Raw genomic sequence first — 27,361 nt, 5'->3', positions numbered from 1 at the left:
CCACTGTCGCTAGATTTAGTGACTTTTCGCCTTCCCTTGTGACCAAAAATCGAATCTACTGACAAATATAGCAACTGTTAGGGACTTCTAGTGAGATTTTTTGGGCAACACTGTGCTTGTTAGCATCCAAATCAGCAACCCAGTACATCAGAAATTCTGGTATTGTATCGTTTTTTTTTTAATGAGTACCAACTTGATACCAGGGTACCGGTTTTTGTGACAACCCTACAACGTACTGTATATATCAAAATAAATATCTGCAAATCACCAGCTGTTTAATGGATTGATTTCAAACATGAATTCAAATTTGTATATAACCCTCCAGAAATACAGCTAGACTACAAACATCCAGAGGACATTCACAGATTAATAGAGGACAGGAACCATAAAGTGGAGGGAAAGGACAGACACCTGAAGGAGAGTGAAAAGAGGATAGAAGAGAAGGATTCACTCCTGGAGGAGAGGAATAAACAACTAGAGGACACAGAGAGCAGACTGGAGGAAACCACAACACAACTGAAGGAGAAGAACCAACACCTTCATGAGAAAGAGACACAGCTGGATGACATGACCCAGCAGGTGAGAGAGAAGGAGAGACAACAGGAGGAGCTTAGAAAAGACCTGCAGGACAAGAACAACCAAGTAGAGAAGCTCACAGTCCAACTGCAGGAGAAAGACTCTGAAGTGGAGGAGAGGAACCAGAGACTGAGAGAGAAGGAGGGAGAATTAGAAGAGAGAGACCAACAACTGGAGAGACTAGAGAGTGATGGTAAAGAGAGAGAGAAGAGTCTAGAAGAGAAGGACAAACAACTAGCAGAGAGAGATGAACTGCTGAAGGAGAAAGACAGACATGTGGAAGATGTCAAAAATGAAAACATTAAACTTGGTAAGATTTCATGGAGTAACTTGTATTTCATATCATTTCTGTGATACATTTGAAGTGTTTTGTATTTGGAAATGGTATGTTTATAGTTTTTATTTTCAATTATTTCAGCACAGCAGATATGTGACCTAAACACTGAGGTAGAGAGACAGAGAAATGAGTTATCGGTTAAAACCACTGGTGAGTGTTATAATGTGAGGTTTTAGTTTGAATATTTCAGTCTAAATACGATGCCCACTGATTGGTTGTTTCATCTTGTGTGTTAGAGAGAGGAGAGATCTCAGAAGCAGGCCCCAAACTACCAATCAGGAGTAGACGCAGCAGGGAGCATCTTCCATCTAGTGAGTCCTCAACTCTGTTAAAACACCTGAATATCTGACCCAGTCCATTCTCTATACACTGGTCATGCACCTACAGGAACGCTGTGTTCGGTATCATAGTCAGATGATTCTGTTGAGGTGAACATCTGGTATGAATGTCCAGGGTGACCCACACGTCAGTAGTTTGAGCTGTGTCCTGTGTTGTGTTGCAGTGGGAGGAGAGACCCCAGATACAGACCCACCACTACCACAGGATGAAGGTTCTACTGTGGTCCCTGGAGTCAGGAGGAGACGCAGCATATTGGAGCCTCCAGAGAGTGAGTCATCAACTCTGTTACAGACACCTACAAACATCTGAACATCTAACCCATCCTCTACTGTCCTTACATCTTCTATCCTACTGTGTGTTTCATAGTGATTTTAGAGTTCCGGTTTATAATCTTAAACGTCCTGATACTGCTATGTATACTGCCCTGCAGTGAGGAACTTTTATTATGATTTATTCTGATAGATATGTTCATTATTACACATTTTTAATTCATGTTATTCTATGTTGTCTATATTTTTCAGACATTATCACAGTTTTAAAACACAGCCAATTGAGTAGTTAATATCAGCCTAGATGTAATTTCCTCTCCAACTAGAAACCAACTAGACCAGTGGTGTGACCATGTCCCTGTGTTGTGTTGCAGTGGGGGGAGAGAGCAGCAGTCCAGACCCTCCAGTGTCTCCCAGTGTGTCTGAGCTGAGACTGGTGCTGCTGGGGAGGACTGGGGCTGGGAGGAGGGCAGCAGGAAACACCATCCTGGGCAGAGAGGAGTTTGGGGCCCAGGACAGCCCCTCTGCAGTCACCCAGAGGAGCAGGAGGAGAGAGGGGGACGTGTGTGGGAGACGGCTGGTGCTGGTGGACACTCCAGACTGGTTCTGCCCTGGACTCTCTCTGGAGGAGATGAGACAGGATGTGGGGCTGTGTGTCCGTCTGTCCGCCCCGGGACCCCACGCCTTCCTCCTGGTCGTACCAGTGGAGCCCTCTGAGGGGGAGGAGAGAGGAGCCATGGAGAGAATGGAGGACATGTTTGGAGAGGGTTGTTGGGGACACACTGTCATTCTGTTCACCCATGATGACAGTCTGAGAGAGCAGAGCAAGGAGGAGTTTCTCCAAACAGCAAGTCAGGACCTCCAGCAGCTTGTAGAGAAATGTGGGAACAGGTACCACGTCCTCAACATTAAGGACAGGGCCCATGGCACTCAGGTCCCAGAGCTGCTGCACCAGGTAGAGGAGATGGTGGCAGGAAACAGAGAGAGCTTCTACAGCAGTCAGACCTACCAGGAGGCAGAGGCCCAGGTCAGAGAGATGGAGGGAAAGATTCAGAGGGAGAGAGAGGAGAAGATACAGAGGGAGGAGACAGAGAGGAAAGAGAAGTTTGAGACAGAGCTGCAGAACTCTCTGAAGAAGATAGAGGGAGTGATCCAGGAGCACGAGGGAGACATCAGAACACTCAGCCATCGAACATCTGAACTGGAGAGACAGGTGAAGGAAGAGAGGGATGAGGAGAAGAAGAGAGAGCTGGAGAGGGAGCTGAAGAGAGAGACTGACCGGAGAGAGGAGATGGAGAGAAAGCTGGAGAGATTTAGAGAGGAGAGAGAGAATGAGAGGAGGGAGAGGGAGGAGAGACACAGGCAGGAGATGGAGGAGTTCAGGGAGAACTATGAAGGAGAGGCCAGAGTTGAAGCAGAGACAAACCTGATGAAGGTGGTCCTACCTGAGCTACAGAGGAGCATCATGATCTCACACACTAAGATGCAGAGAGATTTCAGCAGACAAATTCAGGAGAAGGATAGACAGATACAGGAGAAGGCTAGAGAGATGAAGGTGAAGGATATAGAGATAGAGAAACTGATGCAACGACTGATGGATCTCAGTGGTCAGTTTATAGAGGAGGTCAATGAAATCAGTGAATGGAAGAGCCCTCAAACATAGAGGAGGAGATGACAAGAGAGGAGAGGAGGGCAAGAGTGTAGATGAGGGGAGAAGGATTTGGATATATAGAGACTTAAGAACAAACTGAGAGATCTCAGTGAAGACTTCTTGACAAAGGTCCACGCTGTAAGAGAAGGTAGTAAAAGGAGCTCTCCTCACATGTAGAGAAACAGAGGGAGGAAGTCAGAGACTTCATTCATACAAACATTGTCAGCTATAATTGCTGAATTTTACTGTGATCATTATGACATATTTGTGTTAAGATGTCATGCAGCAGATCACCACTAACTGATTTGCCTCCCATGGAGGTTCATGGTTTTAAAAGTTTGTGTTTTTTTGTTTCCTCATCAAACCACCTGTAATATTGATCCATTTTTGCACAGCATTGCTATATATTCATGTTAATCCTGGTATCAGTCTTGATCTTTGAGTAGCCTATTTCTATATGTACAGCACAAACAAAATTAAAGTAAATCCGTTTCAATCATATTTTATGATTATAATGTAAGTGAAATTTTAAAACATGTTTGAAGTAGTAAATATTAGGTTTAAGAAAGATAACAATGTATCTTTGTGTTTGTTACAAACTGGCTCAAGGTTTGCAACCAAAAGGGAGACAAAGTAAAGACAACTAAAGGTTTTTTGACAAGAGTCATTTCATTTACTAAACATCTAACGCAACATGATACAAACGTATCAGCCAATGTTATTGAGTGTCAGTGCGTAAGCATGCATGTATGTGCAGCAAAGACGAGGCTTCCTCAGTGAGACGGTCAGCTCAGGTGGGGAGCCCCCCCCCACTCCTGCACCCCCCCCCCCCCCCCCCATAAAAGGGGGGGGTGTGACCAGGGTCACCAGGTCACCACCGGTGTTCCAAGCACAACCCCGAGGCCCGTCCATGCCCGATCCCACCAGCACGGCTCCGGCCACAGCACCTCACAGCAAGGCCCCTAGAGAAGCTCCTAGAGGAGACGGGAGCAGAACGCTCACACTGGGAAGACACGGACACGAGGAAGGGCAAGGTCACTGAGGCACAAGGCGCGCGGGACAGCGCATCAGCCAACACGTTTCCACAGCCCTTCACATGCCGGACATCCAGATGGTAAGGCTGCAAGAACAGACCCCACCTCATCAGGCGCTGGTTGGGGTTCTGGAAGGAATGCAAAAAGGTAAGTGGGTTGTGGTCACTATACACAACCAAGGGACCTGTCCCAACATAAACCTCAAAATGCTGTAGTGCCCAGTCCAACGCCAACACCTCTTTCTCTATGACTGAATAGTTCAACTGGTAAGAATATAACTTTTTGGAGTAGAAACTGACTGGAGGCTCAATGCTTTCTGGACCAGCTTGCAAAAGCAGCCCCCACCTTGCTGGCATCCACATACAGGGCAAACAGCTGATCCATTTGTGGAGCAGACCACACCGTGGCAGAGCAGAGCTCTGAGGTCTGAACATCTTCAAAAGCCCTCTGACCACCAGGGGACCAGTCAAAGTGAACCTTGGAGCTTGACAGGTTGGTTAGTGGACACGTTTTCCAAGCTCTTTCTTGGTGGAAGGAGAAGGAAACTGGTCAATCACCTTCACCCGTATAGGGCGCACTTGACCCTGGCCAACCACCTAACGTAGGTAGGTCACCGTGGCCTGAGCAAATTCACACTAGGCCAGGTTCACTGTAAGCCGTGCCCAGGCTAAACGTTGAAACGGCCTGAATACGCTGCAAGTGTTCAGGCCAGGTGACAGTGTACGAGTGTCAGAAACCGCTGTCCACAGTCATGGGTTCAAACACAGGCATGCAAATATCACATGGCTCTTCTTTCATTGGCTTGCATCGATCCTTTGCATGTGTGTGTGAGTGTGTGTGCATGTGAGTGTGTGTGTGTGCATGAGAGAGAGAGAGAGAGAGAGAGAGAGAGAGAGAGAGAGAGAGAGAGAGAGAGAGAGAGAGAGAGAGAGAGAGAGAGAGAGAGAGAGGGTACATCCTAACAGGCTCTGTCAGGGTGGCAGGGTATACACAGGTAGCAACACTAGACAAGACTTTGCAAAGTGACTGTGGTGAGAAGGGATCTACTTACAGGTGGGGATTGGAAATCAAAATAGGTGTGTCAGAAGTGAACAAGGGGTCTGGCTAGAATTCAGGAGATGATGCCCTCTGGTGGTGAACAGGTGAAAGTACATAGGGACGTGTAGGTGTTACAGTCAGCTCTGAAACTATGATGGTGGAAGTGATTCACAGAGTGTTACACATTAACACACCATTATAATCTGTTTTATTTACTGTAAGCAAATCATTTTTTATGTGCATTTCATTCATTTAAAAGGACTAAAATACCAGACGGCCATGTTCATAATTGTATTACTTTAAAAACAAAGGTTACCTCTCCTTGTAAGACTTTTTCCATAAGTGGATTACCATTTTTGTCTGTGAATAAAATAAATCATGGGTTTTTATTATCATCAAAGTCATTGTGGAGGACGGGGTGACAGTCCACTGTACATTTTTCCACTGTGTTTACTTGGTTTGCAGTGATTTATAACTTGGTTTGCAGTTACTGTTATTTTTCCTCTGTGTAGTTGTGTATTATTATTTTTCATCAAATGTTATTGTCTCTTTGATGACTGTAGACTTATGCCCTCTAAACCTAACTAATGAACATTGACCGACAGGGCAAGCGGTCAAAAGGAGATGTGAGTGTCTGCCCGCTGGGCCTATGGGAGTGGGGTGGGGGTAGGACACTTTGCCCCTCACCAAAATAGGTGAAGACTCTGTACAGGAGAGCAAGAGACAACAAGAGACAACAAGGAGCGAGCAGCTGCAGAGAAACACGCTGGGAGAGGAGGAAGACAGGGAAGCCGCCATGTAGACGCTGACCATGACATCTAAACGCCACAGGGGACACTAGAGAGTTCCCAAGCATGAACGCACACCCACAAGGCTGCTCAACACACACCTGGGAGGTAAGCCACTGCTTCCTCCCAGGACAACTGTTCATCCTGAAGTTTCCTTACTTAGGGTTGCGTGTTGCTGTGGGTGTACTGAGAGTAGAAGTATTGGGTGCGGTGGGTCTCTGGTGGGTTGTGGAGCGGGTTAGGGTCAGCTGGATAGTCCAGCGGAAGGGCAGGGTGAATCACTGTCTGTGCTGGACGCACTACTGGTCAGTGTTTCTCTGTTTACTGCTGCAAGAGACTAAAGAGGAGAAGGACTGCAGCGACCAGCAGGACCGAGGAGCGCGGGCAGAGGACGGCACTCCACAAAGACTGGATCCATGCCCGCCTCTCTTGGAACTAATACTTTCATTAAAACTGTATTTTACTGCTCAATTGTTTTAAGTCTGTTTTGTCTGGGTATCCCACACACTGCTCCTCCCTCCCAATACAAACCTTTCTTGGAGCTTAGAGTTCCTGTGTACCTTTAAACTTAGGTGACGTAGTCGAATTACTTGCCGGTCACATACATACCTGCTGCATAGACACAAAGGCAAGGATGTGGGCCTGGGTCTGGACCTGAGGCTGGGTTAGGACCTGAGGCTGGGTCTGGATCAGAGCATTAGCCTGGGTCAAGACCTGAATCTTAGACTGGGCCTGAGGCTGAGTCTGGTCCTTGGCCTGGATCTGGGCACTCATGTGCTGATAAGGGTTAGTACAATGTGGAGTTCATTTTTGAATATTGTCTAAACATAGAAAGAGAGCGCACTAGAGACAGCACTCTCTTTTTACTGAGCGACTGAAGTCTGCTCACCTGCTGCTTAGAAGGGTTAGGTCATGGAGCTGCTTCTGCTGGAACCCACGCTTGAGCTTGGACTGATGCTCTAACCTCTTCTAGGCACGACCAACACAGATCAGCTTGGACTGACGCCCTAACCTCTTCTGGACACGACCGACACAGATCAGCTTGGACTGACGCTCTAACCTCTTCTGGGCACGACCGACACAGATCAGCTTGCTGCTCATCTCCATTCCTTTCATGTCATCCAAAGCTTCTTGCGCGTCATCGTGCCTCTCAAAGTTTAGGAAGCCGGGACTTGCCATTCTCCTCCTTCATGACACAGACGCTGGTGATCTTTCTACATGTTCCACGTGGACAGGTCAGGTGGGCAGAGTGTACACTCGTCTATCCACCACACGCTCCACTGACAGGCTGCACGGCTGGGCCCTGTCAGCGATCAGCCTGCCGGTCCACAAACCAGAGCAGCGGAGCTCAGAAGAAGGAGGACGAGGAAACGAGAGGGAGCAGAGGCTGAGCGCTGGTCTCCAGCAACTTAGATTGGTGATTGAACTAACCGGTGTCTCTCTTGCAACCGGTGCAGGCTGAGGAGAGTTGCTGGGAGGAGCATGGCTCACTGAAGAGAAGACGCCCCCTTCTAATCTTTAGTTTGGACGCCTTTGTTTTTTAAACGCATGTATGTGTGGGAGTCAGGTGGCTCAGCGGTTAAGGATTCGGGCTGGTAATCTGAAGGTTGCCAGTTTGATTCCCGGCCGTGCCAAATGACGTTGTGTCCTTGGGCCAGGCACTTCACCCTACTTGCCTCGGGGAGAATGTCCCTGTACTTACTGTAAGTCGCTCTGTATGAGAGCGTCTGCTAAATGACTCAATTTAAATGTAAATGTGCTTAAATCGTCCCAAGGCCTCCGACTCTGCCTGCATGTTACACATGATATGATGTTTGAATGTGTCATTAAAGTGTTGCATATTTTGGTATTATCGTTTACATTTAATTTAGCAGGCTTTTATCCAAAGCGACCTATAATAGTGCATGTATGAAGTGCTGCAGATAATCAAGGACCAGAAGTGCCTGGTTGTAACAGTGTTACTGTAGTTGATGCCAAGGAACAGTCTGTGTAACTCCATAACCTCTGTGTGAATGCCTGGGCCTAACAGACCTAAATATATCGCTTCACATCATTCGAGAGCTGGACTGTTGTTTAATGTTACCAGTGTTAACAATCAAGGCTGCTAAACTGGTTAGATAAAGACAGCACCTGACATCCCTGTGTCCTCATTCCAGCTGTTCCCTGTGTGTGTGTGTACAGACAGGAGGAAGAGAACAAATCAAATACCAGTGAACACATTTTCCATAATCAAAGACACATCTAGGGGATATGTAAGTACTTCAAGAAGACTGATACTTTTGCAGATACCATATAGACTTCTGTCAACATATTTTCAATGTATGTGTCAGAATCATGTTATGAAACATGATCTTTATTTATGTGTGAAACAGTTCTGCTTGGCTCTCAGCATTCTCCACAGCCGTTGAGAAGTCTGACTGGTCTGGTTAATCGGTTCTCAGAAATCGTGGGCACAAATACATGTAAGTCTCTGTCTATATGAAGTAAACACTACACTGAAGTACAATCTCTTCACACAGTATTGAGAAAAGGTTTTGAATATTATTTGTTGCTTTGTACCATTGTGTATGATGTACACAATGTTTAAAACATGAAAGAGTTTGGGTTCATTGAAGGTAATGTACAACTTTGATATTCCAGTCATATTCTAGTCATATTCTACCTTCCAGAACTACAGCTGGTGTTTCCAATTGTTCAGAAACAATCTCCACATTCTAAAGACTGGAACATACATCTAGCAGATGCTGTAGTAAGACTGAAAGAAAACTGAGAATGTTTGCCATAGTCAGGATCATGTTTTCTATCTTTCTCCATAAATGGAGGGAAAATGGCAGAGGTAGGAAACCACACTAAGTGTTAACTAGTTATCATTGCATTGATACATTCAGTATACATGTATGAACTTTGAAGGATATATTGATACATTCACAATCAGAATTGTGTTTATTCGCCAAGCAAGTGTGGTGGGCAGGTACATACAGTAAACATATAATAAACATATTGAATCTTAAAATCTTAGTGTGCTTATCCTAAAATATAAAAACCTGTAAAAACGTAAAAATGTAAGCAAAATACTGACATAACTATACAATATAAAATCTAAAATAAAACAAACAATCTGAGAGTGCAGTAGGGCTGTATGTGATAAAGTGACAGAGTGTCAGTTGGGGGCCTTGTTGATAAGGCTCAGGTTACTGGAGGGAAGAAACTGTTCTCATGGTGTGAGGTTTTGGTCTTCGCGGTCTAGGCGCTCAAAAGACTTCATTACCACAGAGGTCAGGGCGACGGGTCTGTAGTCATTAAGTCCTGTTGGCCTTGGCTTTTTGGGCACAGGGATGATGGTGGAGGACTTGAGACAGGCTGGCACATGACATGTCTCCAGGGAGGTGTTGAAGATGTTGGTGAACACCGGAGACAGCTGGTCAGCACAGTGCTTGAGGGTGGCTGGAGAGACAGAGTCCGACCCAGCTGCTTTGAGGGGGTTCTGCCTCTTGAACAGTCTGTTAACTTCTCCTTCCTGAATGGAGAGAGTCGTCTCTATGGTGATGGGGGGGGGGGGGCTCTAAAGTGGGTAGGTGTTGTTCAGGACAGTCCAATTGTCTTTCAAATTGACAGTAGAACTTGTTAAGGTCGTTGGCCAGGCGAGAGTTGTTAGTGGTGTGGGGGGCTCTGGGCTGGTAGTTGGTGATCTGCCTGAGCCCTCTCCAGACAGAAGCAGAGTCGTTAGCAGAGAACTGGTGTTTTAGTCTCTTAGAGTACAGTCGTTTAGCCTTTCTCACCGCCTTGCTAAACCTGTTCTTCGACTCCTTGAATCTAAATGTGCTTAAATCGTCCCAAGGCCTCCGACTCTGCCTGCATGTTACACATGATATGATGTTTGAATGTGTCATTAAAGTGTTGCATATTTTGGTATTATCGTTTACATTTAATTTAGCAGGCTTTTATCCAAAGCGACCTATAATAGTGCATGTATGAAGTGCTGCAGATAATCAAGGACCAGAAGTGCCTGGTTGTAACAGTTTTACTGTAGTTGATGCCAAGGAACAGTCTGTGTAACTCCATAACCTCTGTGTGAATGCCTGGGCCTAACAGACCTAAATATATCGCTTCACATCATTCGAGAGCTGGACTGTTGTTTAATGTTACCAGTGTTAACAATCAAGGCTGCTAAACTGGTTAGATAAAGACAGCACCTGACATCCCTGTTTCCTCATTCCAGCTGTTCCCTGTGTGTGTGTGTACAGACAGGAGGAAGAGAACAAATCAAATACCAGTGAACACATTTTCCATAATCAAAGACACATCTAGGGGATATGTAAGTACTTCAAGAAGACTTTTGCAGATACCATATAGACTTCTGTCAACATATTTTCAATGTATGTGTCAGAATCATGTTATGAAACATGATCTTTATTTATGTGTGAAACAGTTCTGCTTGGCTCTCAGCATTCTCCACAGCCGTTGAGAAGTCTGACTGGTCTGGTTAGTCGGTTCTCAGAAATCGTGGGCACAAATACATGTAAGTCTCTGTCTATATGAAGTAAACACTACACTGAAGTACAATCTCTTCACACAGTATTGAGAAAAGGTTTTGAATATTATTTGTTGCTTTGTACCATTGTGTATGATGTACACAATGTTTAAAACATGAAAGAGTTTGGGTTCATTGAAGGTAATGTACAACTTTGATATTCCAGTCATATTCTAGTCATATTCTACCTTCCAGAACTACAGCTGGTGTTTCCAATTGTTCAGAAACAATCTCCACATTCTAAAGACTGGAACATACATCTAGCAGATGCTGTAGTAAGACTGAAAGAAAACTGAGAATGTTTGCCATAGTCAGGATCATGTTTTCTATCTTTCTCCATAAATGGAGGGAAAATGGCAGAGGTAGGAAACCACACTAAGTGTTAACTAGTTATCATTGCATTGATACATTCAGTATACATGTATGAACTTTGAAGGATATATTGATACATTCACAATCAGAATTGTGTTTATTCGCCAAGCAAGTGTGGTGGGCAGGTACATACAGTAAACATATAATAAACATATTGAATCTTAAAATCTTAGTGTGCTTATCCTAAAATATAAAAACCTGTAAAAACGTAAAAATGTAAGCAAAATACTGACATAACTATACAATATAAAATCTAAAATAAAACAAACAATCTGAGAGTGCAGTAGGGCTGTATGTGATAAAGTGACAGAGTGTCAGTTGGGGGCCTTGTTGATAAGGCTCAGGTTACTGGAGGGAAGAAACTGTTCTCATGGTGTGAGGTTTTGGTCTTCGCGGTCTAGGCGCTCAAAAGACTTCATTACCACAGAGGTCAGGGCGACGGGTCTGTAGTCATTAAGTCCTGTTGGCCTTGGCTTTTTGGGCACAGGGATGATGGTGGAGGACTTGAGACAGGCTGGCACATGACATGTCTCCAGGGAGGTGTTGAAGATGTTGGTGAACACCGGAGACAGCTGGTCAGCACAGTGCTTGAGGGTGGCTGGAGAGACAGAGTCCGATCCAGCTGCTTTGAGGGGGTTCTGCCTCTTGAACAGTCTGTTAACTTCTCCTTCCTGAATGGAGAGAGTCGTCTCTATGGTGATGGGGGGGGGGGCTCTAAAGTGGGTAGGTGTTGTTCAGGACAGTCCAATTGTCTTTCAAATTGACAGTAGAACTCGTTCAGGTCGTTGGCCAGGCGAGAGTTGTTAGTGGTGTGGGGGGCTCTGGGCTGGTAGTTGGTGATCTGCCTGAGCCCTCTCCAGACAGAAGCAGAGTCGTTAGCAGAGAACTGGTGTTTTAGTCTCTTAGAGTACAGTCGTTTAGCCTTTCTCACTGCCTTGCTAAACTGAATCTGTCTCTATCCCCACTCCGAAACGCTTACTCCTTCTCCACCCTCAACCCCAGGGAAAGGTATGAATTACAGGCAGTTAGAGATTTATATTAAACATCTGTCTGATAAAGTATTGGAATTCAAGTTCAGAAAAGGTAAGAAAGGATCTTGATGTGTTCATGTCCGTATTGAGGAAACGGCAGCAAATACATGTTTCTGTGAGACTCAAAGGTCAGAAGAATAAAGTCCTTGTGGTTTGCCATGTCAAATGGAACAATAATGAAATGGTCATGTTTTGTAATGTTTTAGCATGATCAAGTGTTGTAACTGTCTCTATACAGGAAGGACACACATGGCAGAGGCCGGACAACACAGTAAGTGGACACAAGTAGTCATTGTTTGCATTGAAACATTAAGTATAAATGTACAAACATGTACAAATATGTTCACAATCTGACATCCCCAGACATCCCAAGTCTCCCGGAAGGTCCGGGAGTCTCCCGCATTTCAATAGCGTCTCCCTGACGCCCGCAAACGCTGTACAATCTCCCGGAAATCGGGGATTTTGTATTTCGAGCGAGAGACTGTCTAATGGGCATTTCTTGTAGAGATAGGTGCAGCATATCGCGCGTCGTGATTGCGTCTGGGGAGGGGATGGGGGGGGGTATGTGCAGGTTGAGGGGGTACATCATGCGTCCGGATTGCGTCCCGGGGGGGGGGGGGGGGGGGGCGGGAAATGAGTCTCTGCAGGTTGGGATGTCTGCATCCCTCTAGACATTAAATGAACAAATTCAATACTAAATGAACATATGCAGTATACCAACATTATGTTTGTTTGTATGCTATCATTCTGCTGTGTTGTGTGTAACCCTCTCTACAACCATCCATGCTGCTGTGTTGTATATAACCTCTCCTTACTGGTTACATTATCATCCATGCTGTCCTTCATGTTTGCTAGTGATGTGAGTTTAGATTCTTCCTACACGTCTCTCTAGGTTGAGTGTGTATAGAGCATATAGAGTCTGTGTGTGATTGTTACTTCATAGATGCAGACTGTATACTTGTCATGCACCTGCAGAGATGTCAGTACTGTTTCTCTTCTCCCCAACAGATGAGTTTAAACTCAGGGTACCAAAGAGGGCTGTGGGGGCTGATAGGAGAAATGATGTTACCCTCTCATGTCACCTCTCTCCTGAGACCAGCGCTGCTGCCATGACAATCAGGTGGTTTAAGAAGACAGAGTGTATTTACCTGTATAAGAATGGCCAGGTGATAGAGGGGGGGGGCTATGAGGGCAGAGTGAGTCTGGTCACCCAGGAGCTGGAGAGAGGCAACGTGTCTCTGAGGCTGAGAGACTTCAAGGAGTCAGATGATGGAGTGTACATCTGTCAGGTCACCTATGGAGGACAGAAGGAGGAGGAGGCTGTGGGTGTATGGGACAATCGTAAGTGTTCTACAGCTACAGAACATGATAATGCACATCTCTACATGAACTATGACAACACCGTCTCTCTGTCTGTACAGATACAATTATACTTTCACATGTAATTATGAGTTAGAGCATTAGAGGTGTTCTGACTTATCTGGTAATGCTGCCCATTCTAACCCCTCTATACTCTAAGCTTGTAGAGATGTACAGTATTTGAATTAATTAATTATCTTACTGGGTTGAAGATGATTACTCTGAGATGTTATATTCTTTCAGTAAAACATGAAATGCTGTAGTCTATATGTGGAGATGAAGAACAGTCATCCTCTTCATGAAAGAGCCTGAACACAGAACACAGGAGCTCCATAGATTACACTGATGTATGTTGATGTAGGACTACTGATATAGAGCAGCGGTATCACATAGAGCAGCATTTTATTGTTGCTCTTAGTTCATCTGCTTATGATAATAATGATGTATTCATTTCATAGGCTCGTTAACGTTAATTCTGTTGACTCACAAATTTGTAAATAACATGTTGGTACTATATTGTAATATGATTGATGTTTTAATGATCTTTTTCATTTCTTTTAAAACAGTGGGCTGGGGTGAGTAATTTTTAACTTCTGCATTATAACAACACTAAGTAAAAAAAATTACCTTTATCTGTTAGATAGTAAACATTACACTAAAGTATGTTAGTGTTGTCAAAAGTTCAGAGTGAACCCGAGTTCACAACACAGACATGCGAGATGAGGTGAGGTCTAGGAAGGTTTCTTGTAGATGATGGTAGGAGTTGAGGAGTGATGGTGAATGTTGTGGACAGGCTGGGAGCAGAAGTCAGTTACTTTGGAGGATGTTTTGAGGGTAGTTGCAGAGCAAGGTAAAGCCATGAGTGAGTTAACACAGGCTGTAAAGAATCTCGTTACTCCAGAGGTAGGCACTAGTAGAAGGACTGGCAGTAACCTGCAGACACAACCACAATTCACAGAGGAAGGCAAACCCATATGTTTCAGTGTCAGTCAGAGGGACGTATCACTAGGAATTGTCCCACAAAGGGAAATGAAACCGGAAAAGATTGCACTGTGTCTGGTGTGCAGGGAAACGAGACCCCCGGTTGTGTTGAGTCGAGCAGTTCGGGGGTGCACCTCAGACTCATCTAAAGTCAGCCCATCTCATGACCAGTTATTAGAGCGTGCTGTGGGAACATGTCCTGTAGTGGAGATCAAGATTGGGGGGGTTGTAGCATCTTGTCTATTGGATACAGGCAGTCGAGTAAGTATTATTTCAGAAGGGTTCTTCTTTTGGGCAGGGAGGATGGAGATATGCTCTAGACATCTGGTTGGCTCAAGTTAACAGCAGCCAACGGTTTAGACATACCCTATCTGGGGTGTCTAGAGTTAGTGGTTGAGACAATGGGCATGACAGTTCCAGACTGTGGGTTCTTGGTGGTGAAAGATCCTCAGAGTCTCCAGATGTCAGTGCCTGGAATTATAGGTATGAACATTATCAACAGGTGTTGATAGTTAGTACATTCCGAATTTGAGACTACTTTAGGAGGAGAGTTAGATTGGGATTGGAGAAATGTTATCCAGCAAGTGCAAAAATGTAAAGTTGACAAGAAGGCCATGGCTAGATTAGCTGGTAAAGAGAAAGTATACATACCTGCAGCGTCCATGGTAACAGTGAGGGCCCAGGGGCATGTCAAAGGTGCAAAGCAAGGGGAACAGATGTTGGTAGAATCTGTTAATACCTGGGTCACGGCCGAGCAGAAGCTCAAGCAGATCCCCAAAAGGAACAGACTCACCTAGTGGGCTGCAGCGAGGCTGATGCCAGCCTGAGTGTGGTGAAGGTCAGGGAGGTTGGTCCTGACGTACGAGCGGTATGCCTGGGAGGACCAGCGACCCAGGAGCTGGATGGTGTGGTCGGCCACGCTTTGGCTGGAAGCTGAGGAGGCCGCACCGATCCTGAAAGAATGTGCTGAGTAAAGAGAAGGGCCGTTACCTGATTTGGCGAGGAGGAGGCGGAGATGATGGTGGAACCAGAAACGGGAGGCGACCTGATTCTGTGGTGAATAGTGGGCTGGAGGGGAGGGCATGACTTCCTGCTTTGGAAAGAACCAGGTTATGCAGAGACTCATAGGGGCTGAGGGGAGAGTTGAGGCGGAAGAGGAAGCTCTGATTTGTTTTGCTGCGTTTCAGGGTGAAGATGAGCGTGTGTGGGGAGTGTAGCGTGATGTCGGAGGTGCATGGGTGAGCAGAGGGGTCAAAGGTGGAGCAGGTGGAAGTAAATTGTGAGCACCTAAGGAAGCTGAAGGCCAGGAGGAACATGGCCTCTAGGGTGGAATCGGTGGAAGGGGAGGAGTAGCCAGTGCGCAGTGTGTGTATGCAGGCGGCTAGCAGGTTGGCAGTGAGGGGGAGCCGTGCGGAAGGAGAGCGGGGATCTAGGCGCTTAAGGCCTTTCATGGGACTGTGGGAGATGGCTGTGCAGGGGGAACCGGAGAGCAACTTGCAAAAGAAGTTGATGCCACTGAGGTACACGTGGATGGTGGAAGTGCGGATGGAGAGGTGCGTGTGAGCGTAGGAGATGAAGCTGGTGATGGAAAGGAGGTCGAATGAGGGGAAGGTGGAGCAGTGTGGAAGGACTTGAAGCACTTCCAGGCTGTCCAGTAGGTGGAGAGTGTACGGGGGGACAGACCTTGGAGGATGGCATCTTGGGTGTGGAGGTGAAGGTCGTGGAGGGGTGCCGTCATGGGAAGGTTGTACAGGAAAACGGAGGGACCGGAGTGGGAAGGTGGTCCGCGTCTGGGGCCAAGCGTCTGAATTTGTGGAGGGAGAGACGGGAGAGGGAGTCAGCAATGGTGTTGTGGTGACCGGGGATGTGAGCGGCTCTGATTATGAACTGATGTGTGACTGAAAGCCAAGTGAGGCGGCAGATGAAGGGCATGGCGGTGATGGAGTCTGATCGGCCTTTATTGATCCGGGAGACGACGGCAGTGTTGTCGGAGTGGATGAGGATGGATTGGCTTGACCATTCGTGGCCCCAGAGGAGGGTGGCGATGATGATGATGGGGTAAACCTCGTGAAGTGCGGATGAGCGGGTCAGTGAGGGAGAAGGGCAGGAAGGGAACTTGGAAGGCCATGGGGAAGAGAACCAGCAGCCGTTGTAGTAGCAGCCGAAACCAGCGGAGGGGGAATCATCCGCCCCTTCTGCAGCAGGGGGCGGCCCCGGCGGTCAGGACAGGAGGGGCTGCGGGGTGATGGGGTGGGGAGGGGCAGGGGGAGGCGAAAGCGGGCGGGGGTCCGGGGGCCAGGCTCAGGGGCCGGGCGGACCGCGACCGTGCACTCCAGGGACGGATGGGAAGGAGCGCCACACAGGGAGCAGGGAAGGGCGGACCGGGCAGCCAAAACACCACAATAGATTTCATTGTCCAGCGAGCCCCAGTAGGTGGCCTCATTGAATTGCTGGAGCCGCCCCGCGGCCTCGGAGGAGAACCGGACGTGATACGTGTAAAACCCGGAGCCCCCGAACCGTAGGGAGGACCGAGCTGCAGGATGAGGGAGAGATAGTCGTCCAGCTCCGCCGGGCGCCCGGGAAATGAGGAACAGACGACGTCCCGGAACAGGGAGAAAGCGTAAGAGAACTCGACTGCCGTGAGCTCCCGTCGCCGGGCGGGTTCAGGGTGGCGGAGCAGGACGGGGCCACAGGACCCGACGATGGTGCGGGGGGCAGAGACCTGGGACGGGAGGAGAAGGTCGGCCAGGTCCACGTAATCACCCTGGAGGATGGCTGGAGGGAGGGAGACCCGGGGGAAGGTCTGGAGGCAGAGGGGGCCGCGGGGCGGGCAGGGGGAGGCGCCGTGGCCAGCATGAAGGTGGAGGCAGGGGCGGGCAGGGTCCTGACGGGAAGGGCAGCAGCCGGGGCGGGCATTATGTCCGGAGCGGAGACACCTGCAGGAGGGAAGGCACAGGGCAAGGTTAGAGGGGCGCAGCCTGGAGGAGGCAGGGCCAGACCAGAGCAAGCAGGGGCAGGGCCAGGCGCAGGGCAGAGAGGCAGCGGAGAGCCCATGGAGGCGATGAACGCCGCGGACAGGGCAGGAAGGTCGGCGAGGGCAGGAGGAGCAGGGAGGGAGGGAGGGGAACGGGGGGGGGGGGGGGGAGGGGGGCGAGGCAAGAGGCAGGAACCCACAATGGCGCTGCCCAGCGCCCTGCAGTGGGAGAGGCAGGGCAGAGCGGGAGTGGGAGCGGGGAGGCACGCCGGCCCCCAGAGTCCCCGAAGCAGAGGCGGAAGAGCCGAGCCTTCAGATCCAACCGGGACAACCGGATCCCCCGAGCCCGGAGGAGGCGCTGCAGGCCGGCAACGGTCTAGTCGGACGGCTACGCTGGTAGGTCCGAGGCGGCGGACCGCGGAGCGGGCGGGGCTAGGAGATGGAGAGCAGCGCGAAGAGCTGGAGGAGGAAGGGAAGCGAGGCCGCCCGGGGCCAGCCGCCGAGCCCGGGAGCATCCCGAGCGGAAGGCCCGGGAGGCGGAGACCTCGGAGGACGGCAGAACCGACGCCCGGGAACAGGAAGTGGAGCCGTGGCACCCAGGGAGGCGGAGGAGCCCGGAGCAGCACCACACGGGGAGCGACCGGGGGTCTCGGGGACGCAGCCAGAACGCCGGGGACGGGACCGCCTTTCCAGCCGGGAGGGGAACTCGTCGTCCGACGGGAACAGGTCCAGAACGTCCATTCCTCCGTAGACGTCAGGGCCGGGAGGAGATCTGCGGGAGCCAGGAGACGAGGCGAAGAGCCGACGAGTTGAAACAGCAACGGGAGCAGCAGACACGCAAACACGCAGCAGAGAAGACAGAGAGGCAACGAGATGTACGCACGCCAAACAATAACATGCTAGCACAAGGACCAGAGGAACGGAAGAGACTTCATGCAGAACTCGTAATTGAAAACGGGGAGTTGGGTTCGGTCGCATTCCTCCGTGCTTTAACTGGGCTGATGCGTATCAGTTGATTGGAGTGAAGGAGGAGTCTTGGTGCGCTATCTTCCTCCCGAACTTCAGTTAATCTAACTCCATTAACACATACAATCATGTTCTGATCAGTTTAGAGGGAACTTTGATGTAGCTGTAGTTTGATGAACAGAGTGTATTAACCTGTATAAGAATGGCCAGGTGATAGAGGGGAGGGGCTATGAGGGCAGAGTGAGTCTGGTCACCCAGGAGCTGGAGAGAGGCAACTTGTCTCTCAGGCTGAGAGACTACAGGAGGTCAGATGGAGGAGGGGACATCTGTCAGGTATTCGTAGTGTGGGTTTGTGGTCCAGGGAGGGTCATTGTTCTATAGGTAAAGAACATAATTATGAACATCTTTACATTAACTATGACGACACAGTCTCTCTGCATGTACAAATACAATTATACTTTCAAATGTAAGTTGGAGTTGGAGCATTAGAGGTGGTTAGCTGGTTATAATGCCCATTCTAACCACTCTATACTCTAAGCTTGTATATATCTACAGTGTTTGATAAGACAGGCTCACTTAGCAGTGGTGCATAGTGAAGAACATGTTGAAAAAACATGCAACTCATAGCGCCATAGATTACACGGATGTATGTTGATGTAGGACCATTAACATACAGCAGCTGCATCTCATAGAGCATCCTTGCTTTCCAAAAATCTGGTTACTGACACTAACATGTTATTCATCATCAATGTTTAAGATGAACTCACACAGTATACTGATGTGTTCTGTTTTAATGATGTTTTAACTTTCTGTTTCATATCCTTCTACAAAACTTCAGAACGACGTGAGTTATTTCAAATATCTGATTCAAGACATACAAAATTATAGGTTAAGAATGTACCAATATATTTTAGATTTTGAAGATAACACTGCTATTGCTTTCTTTTAAATGTCATGGTGCCATTTTTTAAATATCTGAAAACTCTCCCTTCATGGTCAAACCTGTGAGCAGAGATACACTCACAGTATTATTCTGATGTATCCCATAATAAGTTGTGCTGCTAAGCTGCACTTGAACCTGCTCCCTGGTACAACACCACATAGAGAAGGACTCTAATAAGGAGAGGATGAATACAATGTGTTATAAACTCTCACATTTAAGATATTTTGGCAAAGAAAGTATGCATCAAGGCTGTCCTCTAACATGTATTAAAACATACTATCATGTTTTGATCAGTTTAGAGGGAACTTTGATGTAGCTGTAGTTTGATGAACAGAGTGTATTAACCTGTATAAGAATGGCCAGGTGATAGAGGGGAGGGGCTATGAGGGCAGAGTGAGTCTGGTCACCCAGGAGCTGGAGAGAGGCCCAGAGGTCCAGGGAAGGTCAATGTTCTGAAGCTACAGAACATGATTATATACATCTCTACATGAACTATAAAATACTCTACAGTCTCTGTGTACACAAATGCAATTATACTTTCACATGTATAAGTTAGAGCATTAGAGGTGTTCTGACTTATCTGGTTATGCTGCCCATTCTAACCCCTCTATACTCTAAGCCTGTAGATGTGTCCAGTATTGGAAGAGACAGGCTCAAATCACTTAGCAGTGATGCAAATTAGTGAAGAACATGATGAACAAACAATTCACTCAAATGCATATGACGTCACTTAATTATCTTACTGGATATAGTGTAAGATGATCATTCTGAGTTGTTATATTCTCTCAGTAAAACATGACATGTTTATATGTGGAGATGCCGAACAGTCATCCTCTTTATGAAAGAGCCTGAACATAGAACACATAGATTACACTGATGTATGTTGATGTAGGACTACTAACATTTTATCCTTGCTCTTTGTCCCTTCTGCTTACGATAATAATGATGTAATAATGATGTATTAATTGCATAGGCTTGTTAACGTTAATTCTGTTGACTGTCAAACATTTGTTAATAACATGTTGGTAATATATAATATGATTTTAATTATCTTTTTCATCTCTTTTTAAACAGATGCCATTGGTGAGTAATTTCTAACTTCTGCTTTTTAACAACACTAAGTAAAACAATTGCCTTTATCTTTTAGATAGTAAACATTACACTAAAGTATGTTACTGGTGTCAAAAGTTCACAACACATACATGGGGGGTGAGTTCTAGGAAGGTTTCTTTTAGATGATGGTAGGAGTTGAGGAGAGATGGTGACTGGTGTGGACAGGCTGGAGTGGAGGAAAGACTGGCAGGCAGACAAGGAATGACCCTGAGCATAAGGAAAGACTGTTGGAATTCAAACACAAAGAGCTAAATGAAAGACTACAGAGGTCTTAAGCATGTCACTACCACTGGAGCTGAAACAACAATCTGACGAGGTCTGGGAGTGAGAGATGGGTTCTTATACTGTGGAGGAGATGAGTTGATGAAAGGCAGGTGAGCTGATTGTAGATGAGGAGCAGGTGTGTTAGTGGAGCTGGGAACCAGGAGAGAGGGAGAGAGACACGCCCAGGACACAGACACACAGAGAGACCAACAGGGGGCACAGGAGAGGGAAACACAGAAACACAATAGAACACAAGCAGGCCGTGGCGGTGACAACTGTCTTTTATTTCATTATGACATGATTGTTAAAAAAAATCTGATAACTTTATATTAAGTGAACTTAACTTTACTTAATTTGTGTGGTTCCACCCTCTTCCACATAACATTTCAAATACCTCCCTTATTGGTCAAACCTGAGAGCAGAGATACAAACATGGAATAGTTCAGATTGTATCCTATAAAAAGCATTGATCTTGAGGTCCACTTTAAGCTTTGCTCTGGAAAATCACATCTAAATCTAATTTTATTCATATAGTCCTTTGTAAAAAGCAATGTCACAGAGGGCTTAACAGATGCCCATAGCAATGCCCCTCAACCAACCTTCAAGGAAGACAGGGAAAAACTCCCCGTAAAACTATTTGCGAAAAACCTTGGCAGGAGCAATTCAGTGAGGGATTCCCTCCTCCAAAGATGGTCAGTGACAGAGAGGTGCAGACCTCAGGCTAAACATAGTCATACATTAGGAGTAGAGAATACACATGTGTAAATGGATATTGAAACACAGATATCCAGGGTTCAACACTGCTCTGAATTGGCGCATGTCAGTTTAAGCAATGGTGGGATTGGCACAGTATGACAGGACAGCCAGGTAGAGGGACAGGAAGGGACCAGGAACTCTGTGTTGTCCTTCATAGGAGACCGATGTCCACTGGGCAATTAAGTCAAATGTAGGCAGACTGTCATAGACCGATGTCCACTGGTGACTAAGTCCAACGTTGGCAGACCGGCGGCCAGGCAAAGGTTGACAGCTCAACACCACAGGGGGGGGGGAGGGAGGACAGAGAGAAGAAAGCAGGATTAGAGAATGCAAAGGAACACATAACAGTTACAATGACAGTAAGGGTGAGGTCCCCACTGGTCAAGTGTTAACTAATGCAGCAGATCAGCAGACAGCCTAGACACCAAGACAGCGCCGGCCCCCCTAGGTAGGAACAGGAAGTCTGTTCCAGACAAGATCAACTCTAAATAACAACACACTTTTCCCCGTCGTATTCAACTAGTGACACAAGTAACAAACCAGGTCAGGTTCTCTTTATTTGTCATTTCCAGTTGCATGATACACACAGACACACACTTCATCAGCCATAACACTGACTAAACAGAATGGTTTTTAATCTAGCTTTGAATAGTACAACAGGTAAAACACTACAGACGGAATAACTCTAAGTAAAAAATTAATCTAATCTAAAGAAAAATCGTTCGAGCGGGGGGCCAGGGGCCAGACTCAGGGGCCGGGCGGGCCGCGACCGTGCACTCCAGGGACGGGTGGGAAGGAGCGCCACACAGGGAGCAGGGCAGGGCGGACCGGGCGGCCAAAACACCACAATAGATTTCATTGTCCAGCGAGCCCCAGTAGGTGGCCTCATTGAATTGCTGGAGCTGCCCCGCGGCCTCGGAGGAGAACCGGACGTGATACGTGTAAAACCCGGAGCCCCCGAACCGTAGGGTGAGGTGCAGGATGAGGGAGAGATAGTCGTCCAGCTCCGCCCGGCGCCCGGGAAAGGAGGAACAGACGACGTCCCGGAACAGGGAGAACACGTAAGTGAACTCGGCTGCCGTGCGCTCCCGTCGCCGGGCGGGTTCAGAGTGGGGGAGCAAGATGGGGCCACAGTACCCGACGATGGTGCGGGGGGCAGAGACCTGGGAAGGGAGGAGAAGGTCGGCCAGGTCCACGTAATCACCCTGGAGGATGGCTGGATTGGAGGGAGGGAGACACGGGGGAAGGTCTGGAGGCAGAGGGGGCCACGGGGCAGGCAGGGGGAGGCACCGTGGCCAGCGTGAAGGTGGAGGCGGGCAGGGTCCTGACGGGAAGGGCAGCAGCCGGGGCGGGCATTATGTCCGGAGCGGAGACACCTGCAGGAGGGAAGGCACAGGGCAAGGTTAGAGGGGCGCAGCCCGGAGGAGGCAGGGCCAGACCAGAGCAAGCAGGGGCGGGGCCAGGTGCAGGGCAGAGAGCCGGCGGAGAGCCCATGGAGGCTATGAACGCCGCGGACAGGGCAGGAAGGTCGGTGAGGGCAGGAGCCGAAGCCAGGGAAGGAGGAGCAGGGAGGGATGGGAGAGGGGGGCGAGGCAAGAGGCAGGAACCCACAATGGCGCTGCCCAGCGCCCTGCAGTGGGAGAAGCAGAGGCAGAAGAGCAAACAAATCCCCCTCTTCTTAGTCCTTAGCCCCAATATAAGGGTCTTGTATGTTTACCCAGAGTTCAGATTTGGGGTAGGCCTCTCTTTGCACCCAAGGAATACTGAACACAGAATCATTCTTATACAGGATAACAGTTACATCTTTAACTTTTCTAACAGCCAGGTTATCCAGGGACTCATAGGGGCTGAGGGGAGAGTTAAGGCGGAAGAGGAAGATCGGAACAGCTGGCCTGATCTGATTTGCTGCGTTTTAGGGTGAAGATGAATGTGTCTGGGGAATGTAGCGTGATGCCGGAGACGCATGGGTGAGCGTAGGGGTTGAAGGTGGACGTGAACTCGAGCACCTCAGGGAGCCGAAGGCCAGGAGGAGCATGGCCTCTTGGGTGGAATCGGTGGAAGGGGAGGAGTAGCCAGTGCGCAGTGTGTGTATGCAGGCGGCTAGCAGGTCGGCAGTGAGGGGGAGCCGTGCAGAGGGAGAGCAACTTGCAGAAGAAGTTGATGCCACTGAGGTACACAAGGATAGTGGAAGTGCGGATGGAGAGGTGTATGTGTGCGTGGAATGAAGCTTGGAGGATGGCCTCTTGGGTGTGGAGTGAAGGTTGTGGAGGGGTGCCGTCGTGGGAAGATGGTACAAGAATCAGTGTGGTAGAGGCTGGTAGCAGAGCCAAGCCCGATGCAGTCTGGTAGAGGCTGGTAGCAGAGCCAAGCCCGATGCAGTGTGGTAGGGGCTGGTAGCAGAGCCAAGCCTGTTGTGGTTCAGGGAGGCTGGTAGCAGAGCGAAGCCTGTTGTGGTTGGTGGAGGCTGGTAGCAGAGCCAAGCCCGATGCAGTGTGGTAGAGGCTGGTAGCAGAGCCAAGCCTGTTGTGGTTCGTGGAGGCTGGTAGCAGAGCCAAGCCTGATGTGGTTGGTGGAGGCTGGTAGCAGAGCCAAGCCCGATGCGGTGTGGGGGCCTTGCGCCAGTGGAGATGAAGGGGGGCCGATAGTGAGGAAGTCGTCCAGGAGATGAAGGAGGAGGGGACTTCTGGACTCGTTGAGGAGGATCCAGCGGAGTGCTTCAAGAAACAGTCGAAGATGCACGACCTGCTTTTGCATCCAATGCCAGGCAGACGGCAAGCAGTTTGAGTCCTGCCAGTGAACCCCAAGGAAACCCAGCAAGGCGGGCGGACGGGAGGGCCTCGAACGCGGTCCCAAGGCCCGCAGGCCGTCGGGTCGAGGGAGCGAGAGCGGGTCCTGCCGAGGAAGCAGCATGCATGGAGGCTCTGGCAGGCAGACAAGGAGCAGCCATCAAAATCGTTACGGACCACCAGGGTCGGGGCCCGCGGGAGCCAGGACCGGACGGGAAGGAGAGCGGGGCAGGGCGGACAGTGAAACCCGACAACAGAAGAGGACAGGGCCACGACAACGGTGCGGGGGGCAGCAACCCGGGACGGGAGGAGAAGGACGGCCAGGTCCACGTAATCACCCGGGGGACGGCCACCCGGAGGGAGGCAGACACGGGGGGGGAGGCCCGGAGGCAGAGGGGGCCACAGAGGGGGCAACGGGAGGTGCCGTGGGCAGAGCGAAAGCAGGGGCGACAGGGCCCCAACAGGGAAGGCAGCAGCCGGGGCAGGCAGGATGGCCAGAGCGGGGCCACCCGCAGGAGGGAAGGCACAGGGCAGGGGGAGAGGGATGCAGCGCGGAGGAGGCAGGGCCAGTCCAGAGCAAGTAGGGGCAGGGCCAGGGCCGGGGGCGGAGCTGGAGGCGACGAACGCCACCATCGGCAGGAAGGTCGGCGAAGGCAGCAGCCGGGGCAGGAGAACGGGGGGCTTGGGCAAAGCAAGAGGCAGGAACCCACCAGGCGCGGCAGCGGGAGAGGCAGGGCAGGAGCGGTCAGGGCACCAACGGGAAGGGCAGCAGCCGGAACCGGCTGGCGGAGCGGAGCCACCCAGGAGGACAGCGGCCCGGAGGGAGAGAGACAGTGGAAGGCCAGGAGGCAGGAGCGAGCAGGGGGAGGCGCCGTAGCCAACATGAAGGCGGAGACAGGAGGGGGTGGGAAGTCCGGAGCGGAGCCGGCCAGCAGGAAGCGGCCCAGAGGGAGGGAGACACGGGGGAAGGCCCGGAAGCAGAGGGGGCCACGGGGCGAACAGGGGGAGGCGCTGGGGCCAGCGTGAAGGCAGGGGCGAGCAGGGGCCTGACGAGGGGACGTCCGGAGTGGAGCCACCTTCAGGGGGCGTGGCCCGTACTAGGCGTGGCCGAAGCACGCAGGAGCAGGTGCGGGGCAGGGAGGCAGCAGAGAGCCCATGGAGGCCGCGGCCGACAGGGGTGAGGAGCAGAATCCTGGGCCAGCAGACGGCCGCCGAGCCCGGGAGCGATGCCAAGAGTGATCCCAGGTAGAAGGCCCGGGGGGCGGAGACTGCCGGTGACGGCCAGGCCGACGCAAGGGACCGGAGGGCGGAGCCGTCGGACCCAGGGAAGCCGAGGAGCCCGGAGCAGCCCCGCTCGAGGAGCGGCCGGGGGCCCCGAGGACGCGGCCAGAACGCCACGGGCGGGACCGCCTCTCCAGCCGGGAAGGGAACTCGTCGTGGGACGGACGGAGGTCCAGGAGGTCCATCCCCACCGTGGAAGACGAGGCCGGGAAGCGAACAGCCTGAGCCGGGAGACGGGGAGAGCAGGACAGGCGGAGCGGGAGCAGCAGACGGGCGGGCAGGCAGACAGGCGGGCGGGCAGACAGGAAGGGCGACGGCAACAGCGGCGTACACGCAAAGTCGACGAAATGACAACAACATGCTAGCACAAGGACCAGAGGAACGGAAGATACTTTATACAGAACTCTTATTGACAAAGGGGAGTTTGGTCGCATTCTTCCGTGCTTTACTGGGCTGATGCGTATTAGTTTGATTGGAGAAGGAGGAGTCTTGGTGTGCCACCTTCCTCCCGAACTTTAGTTAACCCTTTCATGCCTAACTCCATTTCAGGTACAAGTCAGACCAGTACTTAACCTGTATAAGAATGGCCAGGTGATAGAGGGGAGGAGCTAAGAGGGCAGAGTGAGTCTGGTCACTCAGGAGCTGGAGAGAGGCAACTTGTCTCTGAGGCTGAGAGACTACAGGAGGTCAGATAGAGGAGGGGACATCTGTCAGGTCATCGTAGTGTGGGTTTGTGGTCGAGGGAGGGTCATTGTTCTATAGGTAAAGAACATAATTATGAACATACTTACATTAACTATGACGACACAGTCTCTCTGCATGTACAAATACAATTATACTTTCAAATTTAAGTAGGAGTTGGAGCATTAGAGGTGGTTAGCTGGTTATAATGCCCATTCTAACCACTCTATACTCTAAGCTTGTATATATCTACAGTGTTTGATAAGACAGGCTCACTTAGCAGTGGTGCATAGTGAAGAACATGTTGAAAAAACATGCAACTCATAGCGCCATAGATTACACGGATGTATGTTGATGTAGGACCATTAACATACAGCAGCTGCATCTCATAGAGCATCCTTGTTTTCCAAAAATCTGGTTACTGACACTACCATGTTATTCATCATCAATGTTTAAGATGAACTCGCACAGTATACTGATGTGTTCTGTTTTAATGATGTTTTAACTTTCTGTTTCATATCCTTCTACACAACTTCAGCACAAGGTGAGTAATTTCAAATATCTGATTCAAGACATACAACATTATAGGTTAAGAATGTACCAATATATTTTAGATTTTGAAGATAACACTGCTATTGCTTTCTTTTAAATGTCATGGTGCCATTATTTAAATATCTGAAAACCATCTCTTCATGGTCAAACCTGTGAGCAGAGATACACTCACAGTATTATTCAGATGTATCCCATAATAAGCTTTGCTCCTGAGATCCATGTGAGCCTGGGTCCAGGTCTGATGTTAGTCAAACTTCTCGGTTAAGAAGTAGAAGACTGTGTTCTTCACCAGGAGGAAGGTAGTGGAGGAGGTCTGCATGATGTTGTATGGGAATGATTTGGAGAGGGAGCAGGTACTCAGGTTTCTGGGGTCTATTTTGATGAGAGGTTGACCTGGGCTGATCATATTGAAAAAGTGTTTGCCAAGTGCAAGACGTGTATGTGAACACGTATGTGGTTCTGGTTAGAGCAGTTATAGATTATGGGTGTATTGTCTATGGGGCAGCAGCTCTTCTCTGACCAAGCTAGACACAGTGCAAGCCCAGGTCCTAACACTGTGCAGTGGGGCAGTATGAGGACAGGGTGGGAGCCGACTTGGCTGAGATGTTCTGTAGTCGGGTGCTTTCTGTGTACAATGGATGGTTACAAATATTCACAAGTGGGTCAAAAGATCCACAGTCAGGTTGAACAGGGCAGCGTTTGTTGTACCTGATAGAGAGGTCATGGTCTGAAAGTGCTT

General features: G+C 49.3%; 2 protein-coding genes and 1 pseudogene across 2 annotated transcripts in view; 2 read left to right on the top strand and 1 right to left on the bottom strand.

Annotated features, from left to right (window-relative positions):
• The window catches only part of LOC134013972 (trichohyalin-like), a 128,221-nt gene that overhangs the window by 565 nt on the left and 100,295 nt on the right, over window positions 1–27,361 (top strand). The gene's annotated exons all lie outside the window — the stretch shown is intronic.
• Window positions 423–27,361, top strand: part of LOC134013980 (uncharacterized) — a 36,706-nt gene continuing 9,767 nt past the window's right edge. Inside the window, exons 1-5 of the mRNA XM_062453781.1 lie at window positions 423–886; window positions 995–1,063; window positions 1,150–1,224; window positions 1,416–1,520; window positions 1,896–3,508. Coding sequence (XP_062309765.1) covers window positions 568–886; window positions 995–1,063; window positions 1,150–1,224; window positions 1,416–1,520; window positions 1,896–3,184 — 1,857 coding nt within the window. The 5' untranslated portion in view covers window positions 423–567 and the 3' untranslated portion in view covers window positions 3,185–3,508. The remainder of the gene's footprint in view (window positions 887–994; window positions 1,064–1,149; window positions 1,225–1,415; window positions 1,521–1,895; window positions 3,509–27,361) is intronic.
• On the bottom strand, window positions 15,100–17,222 carry LOC134013562 (uncharacterized; annotated as a pseudogene).

Source organism: Osmerus eperlanus, chromosome 27 (assembly GCF_963692335.1).
Source record: "Osmerus eperlanus chromosome 27, fOsmEpe2.1, whole genome shotgun sequence".
Classification (NCBI taxonomy): Eukaryota; Metazoa; Chordata; class Actinopteri; order Osmeriformes; family Osmeridae; genus Osmerus; species Osmerus eperlanus.
Note: the sequence above shows the minus strand (reverse complement) of the source record. Positions and strands in the feature narration are given on the sequence as shown.